Source organism: Coenobita brevimanus, chromosome 110 (genome assembly GCF_032717465.1).
Source record: "Coenobita brevimanus isolate Jiangsu-jjx chromosome 110, ASM3271746v2, whole genome shotgun sequence".
NCBI classification, from domain to species: Eukaryota; Metazoa; Arthropoda; class Malacostraca; order Decapoda; family Coenobitidae; genus Coenobita; species Coenobita brevimanus.
In genome coordinates, this window is record NC_137063.1 from 41,737,771 (window position 1) to 41,755,132 (window position 17,362).

The 17,362-nt window shown below is 39.3% G+C and overlaps 1 protein-coding gene across 1 annotated transcript in view; it reads right to left on the reverse strand.

Annotated features, from left to right (window-relative positions):
• Positions 1-3,084: 3,084 nt before the first annotated feature.
• Positions 3,085-17,362, reverse strand: part of LOC145417372 (microtubule-associated serine/threonine-protein kinase 3-like) — a 254,880-nt gene continuing 240,602 nt past the window's right edge. Inside the window, exons 17-20 of the mRNA XM_080286045.1 lie at positions 14,918-15,132; positions 12,305-12,485; positions 11,414-11,565; positions 3,085-7,923 (exon numbers count right to left, since the gene is read on the reverse strand). Coding sequence (XP_080142171.1) covers positions 6,715-7,923; positions 11,414-11,565; positions 12,305-12,485; positions 14,918-15,132 — 1,757 coding nt within the window. The 3' untranslated portion in view covers positions 3,085-6,714. The remainder of the gene's footprint in view (positions 7,924-11,413; positions 11,566-12,304; positions 12,486-14,917; positions 15,133-17,362) is intronic.

Sequence of the window (17,362 nt, forward strand, 5' to 3'; positions counted from 1 at the left end):
GATAACAGACTTCCATCCATTCATCATAATTACGCATTCAACCATTGCTCAATCCGGCTAGAACAACCTTGGTATTATCATTCACCAAAAACTTGAATAAATTCGTCGCGTTGCTTGCAGTCACATGATTGTCCAGTTCGTACCCCCCAAACAACATTCACGCTGCTCAACAACCTGATTGAGTAACTCCTCACAGTCACACGCACACACATCAGCCCCAAGTGCAACCTAGGTATCATGAGGCCCTAATAACTTGTTGCAGACCCGCCCAGACATATGATAGGTTGATACGATTACCACCGCCTTGACTACCTCTGCATTAAATAAGCTTTGTAGAAATACGTAAGATCAGAAGTCTGGCGCCTTGGGTATATGCTTTACGCATCCTCTATTTATACGATCGACTGCCCCGTGCCTGAGTTTAAATCAAATTGTGCACTCTGGTCACATCAGCACGGGGTGAACTCCAACCCCGTACTCAGGCCTGCCCCCAAAACAAGGCCAAAATTCATGAAAAATTATTTATAGCGGCCGTTTCCAAAAAGTTACTTAAGTTTTACTCACCTGTGTGTCGGCGAATTATCCAAGATATGCAATCACCATAATAAATCCAGATAAACACGAATGCACAAACACAGTGGTCAATATAGTTACAAGGAGAAGCGATACACCCTCCCCGTTCACACTACATCTAGTCACTAACGCTCGTTTCTTGCTGGGCCTCCGAGGATGCCAACTAGGATTAATTGTCATCCTCTATTTCTAAGGATCCAAGAAAAAGAGAAAAATTATTAGTTACTACTGCAAACCATACCAATTATGTAAACATCATTCTTTCATAAAAATCTCAGATATATGTTGAAGAGCCATTTAACTATTGAAAATTAATAAACCTCTGTCAACTAGGGTGACCGAGCCCAAGGCGCCTATACCTCAGCGCCATCTCTTGAGCCCTCCAAAACTAAATATCATCAAAGAAAACTTGAAAAATTTCTAGATTCACTTAATTGGTGGGACGCATCACGTGAGCGTTGTTTTCTTTGGGAATGTATTGCAGATCAACAGATGAATGAACACTCGAAATGCCATCTACTGCTCAGCAAAATTGATAGTGTTATTTATAGTCAGTAATTCGTCAGCAGCAGCGATGACATATAATTTAAACAGCCTCCAACGAACAGTATAGACCGAACCATCTCAAAGCTTGTTTCTAAAGTTCAGCAGAGGCTATCATCGATTTATAAAATGGACTTCTATAGCATCATGCATATTGCAGCTTGTCAACATGATCCAACTTTTTAATTATTGATTCATCCTCTGATTACCAGGAGTCTATTCAACTCTGCCCAAGTACACAGGACGTTAGCAGCCTCTTTCCAGTGCACTCAGCACAACACTGTTCAATAAGTTTGTAGTCACAAGTTACCATTTGTAAAACAATGTACAGTACTAGTTTAGCTGTCAACAGCTAATACTTAGGCCTCCCTATTAACTGTTGAAACCACTATGCCTTATAATATTGCCAAGTGCCACAACACTGATGCAAATTTTTACTGATTCTCTCCACAAATGCTCTGAAATACATCAGTAAAGAACTGTACTATATAATGATCACTCACGTGCATAACTTATCTCCTTCGCTTTGACGATGTCCATCATGCAACTATTGGAAGATGCACGCTGGATAAAAATAACTACCACAAATAACCTCTTTCAGTGGACATTTATCAAGCTAATTTACAGTCTGATTACAGCTAGTGAGGGGGTTTTAGGACCGAAGAGATTGCACAGTACATCTTTATATGTTCAGGGTTGTCTATGTTTCCATTTAGTGATACTGTACTGTACAGTATTTAAAAGCAGAATGGTACCTGTATGCCAATATTTCTCTTCTCTGCTTGTCAGACTAGTTCGATGCAAGATGATAATTCCAATAGACAGTACAATACAGTACCTGTATTATCATGGACTCGTGACTGATAAGGCCTTGGAATAACACTACTTGTTACCTAAATCTGGTATAACTTCAGTTGTCTTATTTAGCATCATAGTACTTCACCAGTCATTTGCACCACACTTTCAGCTTGTCTTCCTGCCAAAGAATTCTAGTCATTATCCTACTAACTCATCAACCCACTTAACGTACTTGCTCTTACTAGCGACACACTTCAGAAAAAAAAAAAAAAAAAAAAATCAGGACCAAACTTTACTTTCCGGTTCCGTATCTATAACATTAGTAATCTAAATTCATGGTTATCATATGATGAAAATCTAAACTCAAACGCAGCACACCAGGTCTGCAGTAATTATTCTTGCTAGTCTCTTCACTTTACATACCTCATCCACCGTTGTCTAAAGTGGGTCTAAGCATGTGACTGACCAAGAGTTAAAGCATTCAATTCCACCTTCAAGACTGCTGGTTGATGCCAAAATGGGCATTCAGTCACACACTGCTACACACTTCGTGTCCTACACAGAAGCAATGCTTTAAATTCCCAAAAGTGAGGTGACTGGCATAAAACTACATCACCGAGTTGCTACAGAATCTCATTCAAATCCTTTGAATCCAGTGATACACTTTTCAGTTGCAACTTGCTATCTTTCTATTTCATTCACCCAAGGAGAGATTTTTCAGACTGGACGGGTTAGAGATATTTCCTAAATAAAGTGCAATTGTATGGTAGCTACAAGTAAACTAAAATGGTCATCACACAGGCCCAAAGAGTTACAGCAGGAAGAAAGCACCTGGAATGAACTCTTCTGAAGAGTAAGGATCTAAACGTAGGCTACTGTGGTACAGAATACTTTAAGGGTAGGTGACCAGTCTACCTTACGGCTGCATATTATAATAATTATCTCTTAATCACCTCTTGGGGATTTGAATCCTTTAGAAAACAAGAAAATGCAAATATGGGAGAACTATCAACAGCACACCCAGTGATAAGGGCCAGACACTCATTTAGACATCACCCGAACCCCTACACACGTCTAATCATCTGCACATTTTTTTCCCTCTGATAATGTTGATGTACGAAGGGTATTTGCAGGATCAAGTAAGAAACAGTAGGAAACCTATGACAGTTTTATTTTCTCTAAGTTATTATCTAGAAAACCTGGGATGTGTGACGACGTAGCAACCATGTTGGATATGAAAGTGGCAAATCTTACCAGTGTTTGGCAGGGGACATTCTCAGGTTAACTTTAGTCACAATGTTAGGACCAAATTGTTTCTGGGATATTGTAAGGGGTAAACTGTGTGTAGGTGATTACATTAGTGATAAATACATGAATGATGACTGACACACATAAAATCCCAATTCGGCATAAATTTACAAACAGTGCATCTTATTAGAACTTTGCCATATGTTATCCTCCCATATAAATATTCAAAGTACAACACAGGCATAATCATCAAAGATCTGGAATTGACACCATCAATACAAAAATAACATGGTATTATATGTACCACAACAGTATGGGATTTAAGGATTATACAACAGATAAAACTTTACATTAAAATCTCAAACAAATTCGCCTTATTCAAGTACAGTACAGTATTTCCTTACTTACGGACTTAGTAAGCTTTACAATGATACGAGGTAAAAATATACACCAACTGCATATTAACGAGAAAAAATAACAAATGCAATTCCTAAGCTCTGAGTTCATTTTAGTATCATATGAAATAATTTAAATTCTTAGAACAGGCAAATAATTCTACTCTAAATTTTCCAATCTATTGTATCAAACACTTTTCATACATTTAGGGATTTTCTTTTCATTAGTTTTTAACTTTGTACTCTGCACCATCCACTCTCAAAAACATATACAGATTCTTTTTTTTTTATGTGCAAAAGTTCTTCACTGGGATCGGTCTGAATGACATTTAAGTAAAGCTGACAAGACATTCATAATTACAGCTAGAAAAAATAGCCCAACATAGCATCATATCCAACAGTGTCCATGCAGCCAAGTACAGCAGAAGTCAGATTAATCAGGGTTCATCACACATCACCCGTTTGTCTTTCCACACACAAAATGAAACCTTGCTACTGTTGGATTTAATTGGTGCACACATCAATACACTGCAACATTTTTTAATGTTCTCTTTATAACTTCCTGCTACCAAATTACTTGATAAAAGTGTTGAACATGTCATAAAAAGATTTAGACAACTGTTGTAAGTGGTAATCAGTTATTATCCAGAATCTGTGACCCAAAAGGCCTCAGGAACGGTGCTATACAGGTAATCAGAGTTCTACTGTAGTTCTGCAGCTTCTGTCCCTCCCCTGCCGTTGCTGAATGGTACCTGTATCTGTCCCAAGTAATGGTTTCATATTCTGACCAGTGGCTTCATCAACCTGATATCTTAAATATCTGCATAGCCTTTCAGTCTGTCCAGCAAGTTCACATTTAAGACCCCAAATAATATGACTGAGCAGGGAGATGAGGGGACTGAAGGGAATGGGGAAAGGGGAAAGAGAAAAAGGAAAAGAAAGAAGAGCTGAGGGAAAAAAGGGGTAAAAAAAAAAATGAGAAGTGGGAGAACGTGAGAGACTAAGGGAATGAGGAAAGGGAATAGGATGAGGAATACAAAGAACAAAGGGGAAATGGCATTTTATAATATAAACAAGTGGGAAGTGGGAGGCAGGCGAGAGTCTGAGGGAATGGGAAAAGACTCAACAAGCAAGGACAGTTGGTATGAATATTTTACTGCAATGGCTCCTCTACTCATCTACAACAGTACCACTTCTCAGACTAGACTTATTGAGCAAGCAATCATATCTCAAAAGTTTAACTCTGAAACATTGCAATGTAGCAATTTTTGCAAATCCTCTGTTTACTCAGCATCAAATTTCTGAAAACCTGTGTGAGTCAACCCTACAAAACATTAGAGTACCAAATGCCAGATTCAGCCCACGGATATTCCTTTTTTATACTTGTACACAATTTATATTCAAGTCCCAACACCAAAATTGCAGTACTGAAACAAAGTCAAGTTTGAGAAGTTATACTGAGTTTCAAACTGATATATTAATAGTAAAGATTCACTTTCTTTTTTTTTTGTCTGGTTAACCTCTTCAATAGGTGACATCTTTAAATTTATTCTTGCTACCCCCAGACAATCTTGTTCAATTTAGGAAACCTCCCTCATACTGAACAGAATGATGAAGGTTACATCTAACTCCTCCCCCAGTTCAAAAAGCCGCACCTGAGCTGAATATTATCATATCAGTGTAGCACAAATTAAGCAGAAAATATGTCATCAGCATGAAGGAATGGGAGTACATACGAAGTTGGAGGTCTCTATTGACTGGTACCGAAATGAGACAACACATCAGGCTGCATGTGAAGACATAACCACTGGTCCCATTGGTAAGTCTGGTGAGTTACAATAGCAGGGAACTACGCTGGCTAATCACATATCGGAAACTTTCATTAAATATCACAAATCTTAGAAGCTACATGTTACTATACACTGAAAATAACATTTTTCTTTACAAACAGTTTCTACACAATATACAAAGTTTCCTCATTGCTACCTAATGGGAGACTGGTGTCACGAAAGGACTTGCTACTGCTAGGTAAAAGCCTCAAAACAGTACCTGACCATAAACATATCTATTATGACAAAATGCATATGGGAAGCATTATGGTGTCCATGAAAACAGTAACCTGTAAACCCTTACAAGAAAATTTCCAATTTCTTTTGTAATACAGTAATCCGTTGCTTCACATTCAAGGATGGCAGACATTACACAAATAACTTTACTCATGCAAAAAATCTAAGTTCAACAACTATGAAATTGGAATTAATGTTAAAGAACTTCAAGCAACTAACACTATGCACAAAAAATGCCAATCGTGCTTTACGATATCAACTAAGTCCTGCATATTCCTACCAGCAATGTAAATGCATCCGCACATACACAAAAGGTAAGAACGTCTACGACTGCAGTAGAAACAGAAACTATTTTTAAGTACACTGTGTGACACCTTAAAACAGCAAGAAAAACAAGCAGATCACTTCATCAAGAGCATGGCTGAAACCTCAGCCAGCGATTTTTTTTTTTCCCATGTTAGTTTAATCCCTATAACCTGAGGGAAGCAGATTGAAATTGGCAAATTTATTTATTAAACTAATTCCCACCTGACTGCTCCAACATGGCAGCATTGAGGTTGTACAGCAATATGACAATGAGGGACAAAATATACACAACACTGGAAAAAATCCATGAATGATAAATGAATATGAGTACATTTATATCTATAATTTGCAATTAAACACATTCAACTCTAAACTGTAAGTAAAAACGTAAAAATCTTTGAGATAAAGGAAACATATTACAATAAAGTATTTACAAAATGACAGGGACCAAAGATTATGAGTGCCTACATATAGGTGACTGTATTAGACACACAAGAATTAAACTGTCATGGTCTCTGTAATATCACAATGTTAGCAACACAACCAGACCTGTGGCATCACAACAACTCCACACAACTTAACACACACCAACAATACACAAGGAATGCTTTTAGTAGCATAGCTACTCCTTTACTTTAATAACATTTGCCCATAAAGCAGGAGAGGGAAGGTATCCATTATTTATCGGAGAAGGCATGCCGCGGTCCTGCCCAGAACACACATAAGTGCTGGAGGCACAAATTGGTGCCACTTGGGGCTACAGGCAGGCCAGCGGTGGGCCAGCCCTAGGAGGTGCCCTCTTTCTCCTTGCCAGCCTTGAAGAGTTCGCGTTTCTCCTGTGCAGTACGGCGAGACTCACGCTTGCTGTCCTCTCTTCTCAGATCCCTTGAGTCTCTGCGACCTCGAGAGTCACTGCGAGACTTTTCTTTCCCATCTGTGTGATCCTTGCTGCCTCTTCTTTCACTTATACAACATCCGCTGAGGCCACTCTGAGAAGGAATGCTTGATCGGTGGCTCTCTTTGCAGGAAGCCGAGGTTCCTTCGCCCCCACAGCAAGCATTGTTGGTCCCTGGCAGAGATGTTCTGCCTCCCTGGGGGCTTTCACAAAAATTTGCCCTTGATGCCTCCTGCCGCTCAGGTGAATCTAGCTCCTCTGGAGCCTCCTCTAGTGTACTGCTGGGAAGTGTAGGTGGCAGACTTACAGCAGTACTAAACCTCTGAGTAAGTAGTGTAGGAGCAGCTGACCGAACCACACTAGGGGTTTCATAGTTTGGTGGTGACTGGGAGGTTATAGTCAATCTAGGTGGATTACTTGACAGTTTTGGAGATGGTGTGGCAAGAGGGCTTATTGTGGCTGTGCCCTTAGCTTCAGCTGACCTAGGATGAAGGCGGTCAGGAGAAAGTGCCCGGCGAAGCAAGGGGGATCCAGGTTCAGCACTTTTGGGCCTCCCCAAGCATTTCTTTGTGGCTGGTCCAGGGGTGAGCGATGATCCAGGGGAGTAAGTCTGGGTAGTATTTGAAGATCCAGGGCAATGATGATGGTAATGGTGGTGGTGGTGATGATTATGATGGTGATGTACTAATGGAGAGGGGGATCTAGTAGGAGAGGCAGGGAGAGGGGAAGGCGATGGCGTGCGAGCCAAGGGTGAGAGAGGGATGTGTCCTGCAGATTTCCTTCTATTTGGCGATCGGAAGCTCTTGACATTTGTTACTTTGTGGTTGACAACATGGAGAGATGATGGACGCTGGTGAAGAGTGGAGGATCCAGCAGGTGAGTTGGGTACAGAAGACGTCGGAGAAGAGGATCCTGAGGAGTTGAGGGGAGACTGTACTTGTTCCACTGATGGGGAGAAAAGGCGGGCTGCAGGAGGGGAGTGAGGGGACTTGCAACGAGTGGGGGAACTTGGGATGCTGTCCTGGGAAGAGACTGAGCGATTCAAAGACTGGAAACTTCTGCTTGGTGTCAACATTGGCGGTGAGCCTGAGGCAGCCAGCTAGAAAGAAAAAATGTCTTCAATAACAACTGTTCATTGTTGCTATTCATCTCTTGAATTATTTAAGCAAACAATGCAAACCAAATTGCAAGCAAAACAATGCAAAATTAACTTTGGTAAGTAAATGAAATTCAACCATCAAAGTTATTTATAAACTGGCTCTTCACTTGAAAATGTAAAAATATGACAAAATCTGATAGTCAAGTGACAAGGTTTCTACCTCATAATTAAGATAAATGAAAATGTCAAATCTGTCACATGCATGTAATGCATTCAGTTATTACTCCCACATATAAAGTTAACAACATAATATCTGGCATGAAATTATTTCTTCAGAAGTTACATTACTGTCCCATATATATATTTCTCTATTCTATGAACTAAACTAGACAGTGATAACTATGCTTAGTACAACATGAACTACACCATATACAGGCTCAGATTTACATATGTACAAGGAAGCAGTGTGACTCAATGTTGTACGGTACACTATGCTGGCTGCACAACTATACTGTCCACCATAGTCGTCCTCACTACACTGACAGCAGCCCACACAACACTTGACAGGAGTTGGGAGTGGAGGACTGTGAGGCTGGCAACACACCAGATGAACTACACACTCACAATTCAAAATCAACCAAATAAATCAAAACTGTTCAATCAGATCTGGCACAGGAACATTCTATGTAACATCTCAACTTAAAGGAACAAAGGTTGACATTTGAGAATGCAATGCTTTTTCTTTCCATTGGTTTCTTTCCAGTTTCCTAGCCTACTGTGAATAAACCTTCCTCATGTAAAGAGCACCAAATATTTTCACATTTGGAATGTTCGCATTTTTCATTCTCGTGTTTCATCAGTGATTTCTTTTCAGTCATCATCAAGTGAGTTACAAGGGTGCAATCACAGTCATAATAAGAAAGAAACTAACTTATCACCCTACACTGTGCTGTATTTCCCTAGTTGCCACTGGAAATGCCTGGACAAAAATGTCCTATAATGGTAATCACAGTAAATTAACAACTACTGTACTGTACTACATTGAAGTAAATAAATTTGCATAAATCTGTAGCTACTATATACATTACTCTTCCATGGTTAGATCTCTATAGTTTGGAGTTTCTACACAAGAGAATTATTAAGGAAATGAAAATTTGATTATATTCTGATTCTGAATACTTATACTCAACAGATGGTTAAACTTGAAGAAATTTGATGTATCTACTGTATAAGAATCACCTACAAGAGGTTTAGAGTTATAAAATTTGGGGCAACATACATGTATATTCTCTCTGATTAATCATACATCCAACGAGTGCTCTACATCTTACAAGAAGAACAAACCCCAAAGGCAAGCACTACAACTTGATGTCTTAATGGAATCTGCAAACTGTACCCACATTTCTATATAATCTTCAACCCTTGATGCTACTCCTCTACCCCAATGTTTTAAGCCAAAGCTCTGCCTGAGCTGGCAGAGTTGAATGTATGAGCAATAAATTCTATATCCACAACTTTACAATGCACTGCATGACTATTAATCATCTTCCAGAAAACCATTTGCAAACTCTAAAGTATCAATATTCTATAACTGCAGAGAAAAATCAACTCAAAAGAAAGCTAGCATAACTACTGACAGAGGAGTTAAAGACAATGTTAAGGAGAAAAAACAGGAAGGTAAAACAGCAGTCAGGGTGAGGAGAAATACCATTGCAAAACAATCAGTGGTCAGAGGTACATGGTTAATAGTGTAAGGGAGGGAGGGAGGGAGGGAGGGAGGAAGGTAAGGAAGGGGCACAAGCAAACAGAACTAGGGTCATTGGTTCTAAGACGCAGCATCAAGCACATCGCCGTACCAAAGTAGCCGAGAACTGAGGCACAAAATCAGGAGATAAAACAGGAGCCGACTGAGGGGTAGTCAGCTGCAAAAGAAATGAGCGAAATGACAACTTTTTCCAGCAATGTCCAGTAACGCTCTTGGTATATTGTCATAAGATGCATAATAACAGATTATTCACCTATAATTATACAGGTAGTCACAAGATTCACATATGTGCTATGCAGGCATGTATGACATCTTCACAATGTCTACTCTTAGCCTGACAGGTGTTGCAAAATCTTTTACTTTGACACACACCCCAAGGCTTTATATTATTATCTGCATTTTACCCTATCATCATCATCATCTCAACCCTCATTCCCAGCTACATGACATCGTTCAATGCAAATAATTTTAGACAATAATTACTTATTTTCAGTTATGTACGTGGTACCTTATAAATGATGCCACTCTTCGTCTGTAAACTACCCTGAGGGTATAATCATAACCACCCAAAGTTTACAATTCTTTTGAAGAATTACAACATAAGTAATAAAGTTCCACTCAGTATTATAATGATGTAATATTTTCAGACAAATTTTGGCCTGAATTAGCTATGACTTGAACTCACTCAAAGAAGCATACACTGCCATATATAAACTACAATGAATAATCTTGATCTTAGTACAAGTTCTAACAAACACTCTGAATACTGAGTCAGATCAGGATGTTCAAAATGAAAATGAAACAGCTCTATCATAATTAATTCTTACAAGTAATGTAATATTCAAATACGGCTTTTGAAGTGACTCACAACAGGAGGTTAATTCAATATAGTAACTTTAAGTTATGTAACAAGGAGTTACTGGTAAAAGATACAGAGAATTTAGGTATTCAGAATTTGAAAAATAAAATGTTTAGGTGAAGTTAGGGAAAATGTAGCAAGTGTTAGCCTGCCTACTTCATTACTGTAAATAAGAAAAAATTGTAACAATACTTCCCAAGAACTTCTCAAAATTCATTCCACTCACTAAGTACCATGCATAATGTAATGTCACGTCCTAACATCTCCTTACTACTGCCTTGCAAAAAATTATGCTGATAAAAATATGGCATACCACACCAGTAAGATATACCGTATAACAGTTAACCCCTACGCGCCGGTTGACGTGTATAGCCATCACAATTTTGGGTGTGGAGCAACGCCGGTTTACGTGAACAGCCGCAAGCGTCTTCCCGCCACCCTTTGAATTCTAACTTATCCTTAATCATTGACGGGACCACCTGGAGATGTGGGGATACTTTCATTTGAAAGAGGAAGAGTTGACGAGTCTTCTGTATCTTTACTTTTTTCTCTAGCTTTTATAGTTTGGCAGATATTTGGGTCTGAAGTAAGGGTATTTTTTCCAAAATCAGGAAATCCTCTGCAGGGAGGAGTGTGCGACATCAGAAAACCCACGGCGTGTAGGGGTTAACAGTACTTCTCAAAGGTTGAGGTTAATACTTTCAATGGTAACACCTGCCCTGTGTACCTTTTGGCATAATGTCAAACAAAATCAGCATTATTTAAATCTGAATAATGCTTACTGTTAGTTAACATGGTTCCTTGACAATATGATTAGTCAAATCACAATATTGTATATAAATGAATTAATTAATGAACTAACTAACCTGCTGCTGTATTTCAGCTGAGACTCGTTTGTTGGAGACCTTGCGGAACAGTGAAGTCTTTCGTCGTTTATCGCTGTCCTTTTTAGCCCGTCGCTGTTTACATGGAAGGCGTTTGGCAAGTTTGGATGCCCCTGGGTTTCTCTTCCGACCGCCTAAAGACGAGCCTGGTATTAGAGCGTGTCAACATTTACAGAGGGCACAGAAAGGGGTAATATCATCCGAGTCCATTGGTTCCAAAGGTATCTCGGTATAAATTAGGGCACTCATGTCCTCTTCTTACTAAAATCAGAAGCTTAATGAAACACAAGAGTTACACATTATTATAAATAAACCCAAAATATCACAAAGAAATATGTCTGCTTAAAGTAAGTAGCTTATATCAGATGTTTACAAAACTGATCTCTCAACTTAATTATAAATCACTGTAAAATGCTTAATCTAACATCATTCTCAGTTCTACATATGAAAAATTACCAAAGCTTCCGTATTTCATTCACCAAGAAAAACTCTCTAACAGTTGTTACACTCCACAACCACTCATATATCTGATCTTCAATTCAAAGAGCAAATTAAAGTACATGGTGATAGCTGGTACAGCAGCCCTTGATTTTGATCAATACAGCTTAATGCAATGATCATCTTAATGTTGTGTAAGGAAAACTACTAATTTGGGGATGAATTTTACTGTTATCCACACAAATACCAAATAAAGTACCATGTAAAATGGATATTCTTCTATTTACAAAACAGAACACAGTATTAATGGTGGACTGATCTAATATTTCTTGTCAAAGAACTTTTTTTTATTGTACAAAGGACACTGGGAAATTAGGTATTTACTGAAACTTTAGATATTACTGTCCAAGCAAGAAATAATAGTTTTGCAATTACCTGCTCTGATAGAGGTCTGGTCAAGTGGCATAGACCTGAGAGAGACATGGTCAGTGGAGCTCATTAGCAGTGTCACCACCTGGGTGTGGAACAATCCCTGGATGGCCTCTCCATTGATGTGGGTTATGAGGTCCCCAGGCCGAAGTCCAGCATCAAATGCAGGACTACGCTGATCCACATCCTGAAAAAAAGGATTGAGATGAATTTTAAAGATGATGAAGGCTGATGATGATGACAATGATGAAGATGATGATGCTGCTGACAACAACAAAGATGACAATGTGGCAGATAGAGTGGAATTAAACACTAGAGACAATATTGCACTACTGCATAATGTTTGTATTGTGTTTGTGAATGCAGATTTACTTTGAACAACTTCCAAACAATGACTACAACTGTTCCTCAAACCACTGAATATTGGCTCTTTCTCATTCTCCAAAAAGACAATCACTAAAATGAACAAACACCAAAGCAAAGCAAATCCTACATTCCCAGGAGCCATATACAGTAATAACTGCAATCCAAAGTTCCCTCCTACATGAAACTGCATTATAAATAATGTGGCCACCTTCAGCTGAAACAGTAAGACCAAACACAATAAAGTCACTAAACAGTCTAGGCAAAACTATCAATGAAGTGATCAAATCTTGCAAAGAAAACGTTTATAAAAACTGCTTGATTAAAATACAAAACAATTTTCTAGAAGAAAATCAGATATATTTATACATTCCTTCCCACTGTACTATACCATAATCAAATTATCCTCAACAATAGGGAGTATGTGGCTATCCAATAAATTAATATGTAGCAATGAGTAACAAAAACACTATTTTACAAACTTTTATTACAAAAAAGCTCAGAGAGGCCAATGGAAAAATACATCCACCCCTCCATCAACCAATCCTATGTTGTCCCATGAGAAGCGCAGAGCTCGGGAAAGTTGGTTCTGACATTTAAGAAGGGAGTGACCAGCCCCACTCATCCCTGAGTTGCATTATGTGAGCAAAAAATTCCAACCACCCCTTGGATATAAACCGACACAGGCTTAATCTCGTTGGAGCGCTTTCATTACCCACTAAACCACCAGGCGCCGTAGTTTGGTTACGTGGTTACCACCCACAGTAGTAAATGGTTTCCTGGTGTACAGGAAACCACTTGGCTTGTCACTCAGTGTACAGTCACTGTAGACAGAAGGAAGAAGAAAGAAAGAATGAAAGGAAGACATCAGAGGAAGGAAGAAAAGAAGGAAGGTAGAGAGGAACGGGCAACCATACAAGAGCAGCACTAAATCGAGTGAGTGGATGGTGAGCATCCCCACCTACAACCTATTCATTCAAAACAATCCGCATTATTATTATCAATGCTTCAAGGAGGCAATACTCTGAAACATTCACGTGACGTACCGTTAGTTGCTGAACTGCCTCTAACTTGAAACATTCCATGTGTATAGTATTTTCCCTCAACACAAGGTACAACCTGAATGTTAGATTCACATTTCACCTCTGCTTATCCAAATAACAACAGCTATATGAGAAGCCAGAGAGTTAAATGAGGCTGAAAAAGGGACCTTGAGGGGGGGGGGGGATTGAGGAACTCTGATTTAACACATCTAGGCACCATATCCAATAAGTCCACAAAAATTTTTTTAAACTATTCTTGGATACACAACCAAATCTAAGATATCTGGGAGAAGGCCATCATAATCACTACTGTCATCATTCCAGTACTCATAATGGCAACACCAACAAGCTGTCCATCTGTATTTTTTAAACGGACTTTTCCTTGAGACCCAGCTGTCCTCCTTTTCATTGTGTGTGCCAAAAAAGGTTGTTATCCCATGCCATCTCTCTTATACTGCATGCTGTATATCTTATACTGCATGCTACCAACTTGGATACTACTTGTTTACCAGACTTTTATGCAGAGGAATTTCTTGCAGCAACAAAACATTGTTTTTATGGGTGGCCAGTGAGCATGAAACGTGGTCATGCTTGTGACACTAAAATACATCCAAGAAATAACTCTCCTTGCTACAATTATATCTGAATCTGCATTACTGGGATTACCAGCCCAAAACAATGACCAGTTTGCTAATACTCCCATACTATTAAATTTCTTCCAAAATCACAATCAGACCCTTGAGAATAGCATCCCTCAAACTCCTCAACATGGATTTTGACTGAAGCAAACCACGACCATATACCTTTCTATATCAACTCTTAATTACTCTACACAATTTTAACTGGCCAAAAATATCTGGTTTCACAGCGAGCCCTGTGTCTAAGTCAACCAGACAGAATGACACATCCTGTGAGAGGTTCGCCTGACAAATATGCCTGCATAGGCAGCACTGGGAAAAAAAATTAACAATGAGTAATTATAGCAAAAAAAGACCTGGGACAAGCTCATACAGTGTGACCTCAGAGGATATGGAACTGAACAGCGATGCTGCTAAAGACTGAGCGGTGTGAAGAGTCTCCATCAAAAGGATCAAGGCCAATGTATGCAAACATGCTGAAATCTTTATACACAAAATGAAACAAAATGTATTTTGGATATGATCTTATTTATAATGCTGAGCAAAAAATATCAAAGTTCAAGCCAGAGGCTCACCATAACCAAGTGGTGGACAGTGTAGTAGTCACTGTCTCCATAGTAGACCCTGATGGCCCTGATGGTGAAGCCAAAGCCCTGGGGTCCCCGGCGGATGATGGTGGGAGGCTTGAGGGAATTGACAAGGGGTGAGATCTCCCGGGAAGGTGAAGCATCACGAGAAGAGGCCGTGCTGGATCCACCCGGAGACTGGATGGGTTGAGGCATACTGTCTTCTGGATGGGGAAAATCTATGTGAGATTCCCGTACAGCAGAAAAACTAAGTAAAAAGGAATGAAGGTCTGCAATTAAATTTTAATCAGGTTATGGGTATATGCACAGAGGTGGAATGAGCTGGAATGATTTTATGCAGCTGTCCAGAAAGGTTAATTCCTTGATTTCAGTGATTTCTCCTTTGGTTCATTCTTTTTACCATCAGATTACTGTATCATATTTAGCATGGGGGAAACCTCTTGCATCAAAGAGACTTCAGTTATAAAATTTTCCAAATGACAATAATTATGAAAGAAATCCATGAAAACTGACATTACTACTACAATGTAGTGAAAGCAGAGCCAATGAACTGGGAGCGAATGGATCTGTACAACTTGGAGTAGGCATAGAGGGTATGTTTGATTAAGAATGCTAAAGATGTGTGCAGAGCCATGAGGTTAACACTAGTAAGAATCATTCAGTTTGGTGGGATGAAGAAAATAAAGAGGAGTGGAGGATGAGAGGAAGAAATGGGTAGAATGGATACAAGAAATAGTTTCAAATGAAAGAAAGGAATACAGTATACTGAGAGTGTCAAGCATATGAAGAGACAGGTAGAAACCCAAGTTATGGAGAGGAGGATGAGGCTAGTAATCAATGGTGAAGGTTGAGTTACCGTATCTTATTTGATGTATACAGATGATGTAATGCTTGCCAATACTGAATAAGCCAGACATATTGGTGCAATGTTCTTGGTTGTTTCCAAGTGTTGGGCTTTGAGTGTAAATGTGGGTAACAGTAAAGAGATCGCTGTCTGAGAGAGAAAGGCGACTCCCAATATGATGGTGAATGGAATGAGATGAATTGGTGTAGAAATTTAAGTACATGAGTACAGTGATAGAAAAGAGGTAAATGTGAAAAGGAGGTGGAAAGTAAAATGGCACGGAGAAGGAAAGTGGCTGGTACTATGAAGGTCGTGATAAAAAACAGAGATCTGAGTGTGGCATCTCCAAGTGGATTGCATGAAGTAGTTTCAGAATCCATATTAATACAGGAGAGGGATTTTGGTGTGGCATGAAAATGAAAAGTCAGGAGTTTGGGTAGGTGAGATGTGGTCATTAAAAAATGCATGTGGAGTGTGGAGAGTGGACTGGATATGAAATACAGTACTGTGATTTGTTAAATATATGGAATGAGAAAGCCCGTGGACAACAAAGTTGGAGAGAGTGTGCTTGGATGATATGGTCATATGGAGAGACTAGGTATATACAGGATGACAATGTAAAAGTGGGAAGAGGTACAGTAGGCCAAGATGATGATGGACAGATATGGTAAATGAATGTGTGAGGAAGAGATGTGGAAGTTGATGGGGCTAGGGATCTGACATGGGATTGAGCTGGTTAAATGAATTTGATAGGGATGAGTGCATGAAAATGGTTTGGCACCTATTTTTTAACTTGACAGTTGTTGGACTGACTGTTAGATAGGTAATTAGTAGGCTACATTTTGATGGTGCACATCTGAGGTGGAGTCAGGATTCTGAGGCTTGAATGATGAGTGGATTGGTGTGTGGCCAGTTTTACTGGGCATACTGCCAATTAGTTGTCTCATTATCAAGTTTCCTTTCCCCTGCTTTCTGGACCATACCTCACCCTATCTTTGGTCAGGAAAGGAGGCAACATGATTATGAAAATGAAAATTACTATTTTCCTACTATTAAATACAAGCATCTCAATAACTTGCATTTTAAAATCACATCATCATCCTCTAATCCTACGTTGCCCCACGAGAAGCGTAGGAGCCCGGGGCTAGGAAAGTTGGTCCTGGCATTTAAGATGAGAGTGACCAGCCTCACTCATCCCTGAGTGGCATTATGTGAGCAATAAACCCCAACCACCCCTTGGATATAAACCTTCACTGGCTCAATAAAATTGGAGCACCTTTATTACCCACTAAACCACCAGGAGCCAAAATTTGGTTATATGGTTACCACCCAGCATAGTAAATGGTTTCCTGGTGTACAGGAAACACCAACACTAAATGTAGCAAAAACATCACTCCATTTAATGTGTGTGGTAAGGGAAGGAAAGCTGAGGGGCTCTACAGACAGTCTACAGCAATTAGTGCTCACACCCTTCTACCTATGATTTTTGAAGAAATCTGTTAATTAGAAGACAATAGCATTTATGAAGACAAGTATCAACAAATGATAATGGCAGTTAAAGGGATATTACAGTTCATAAAACCTGAACT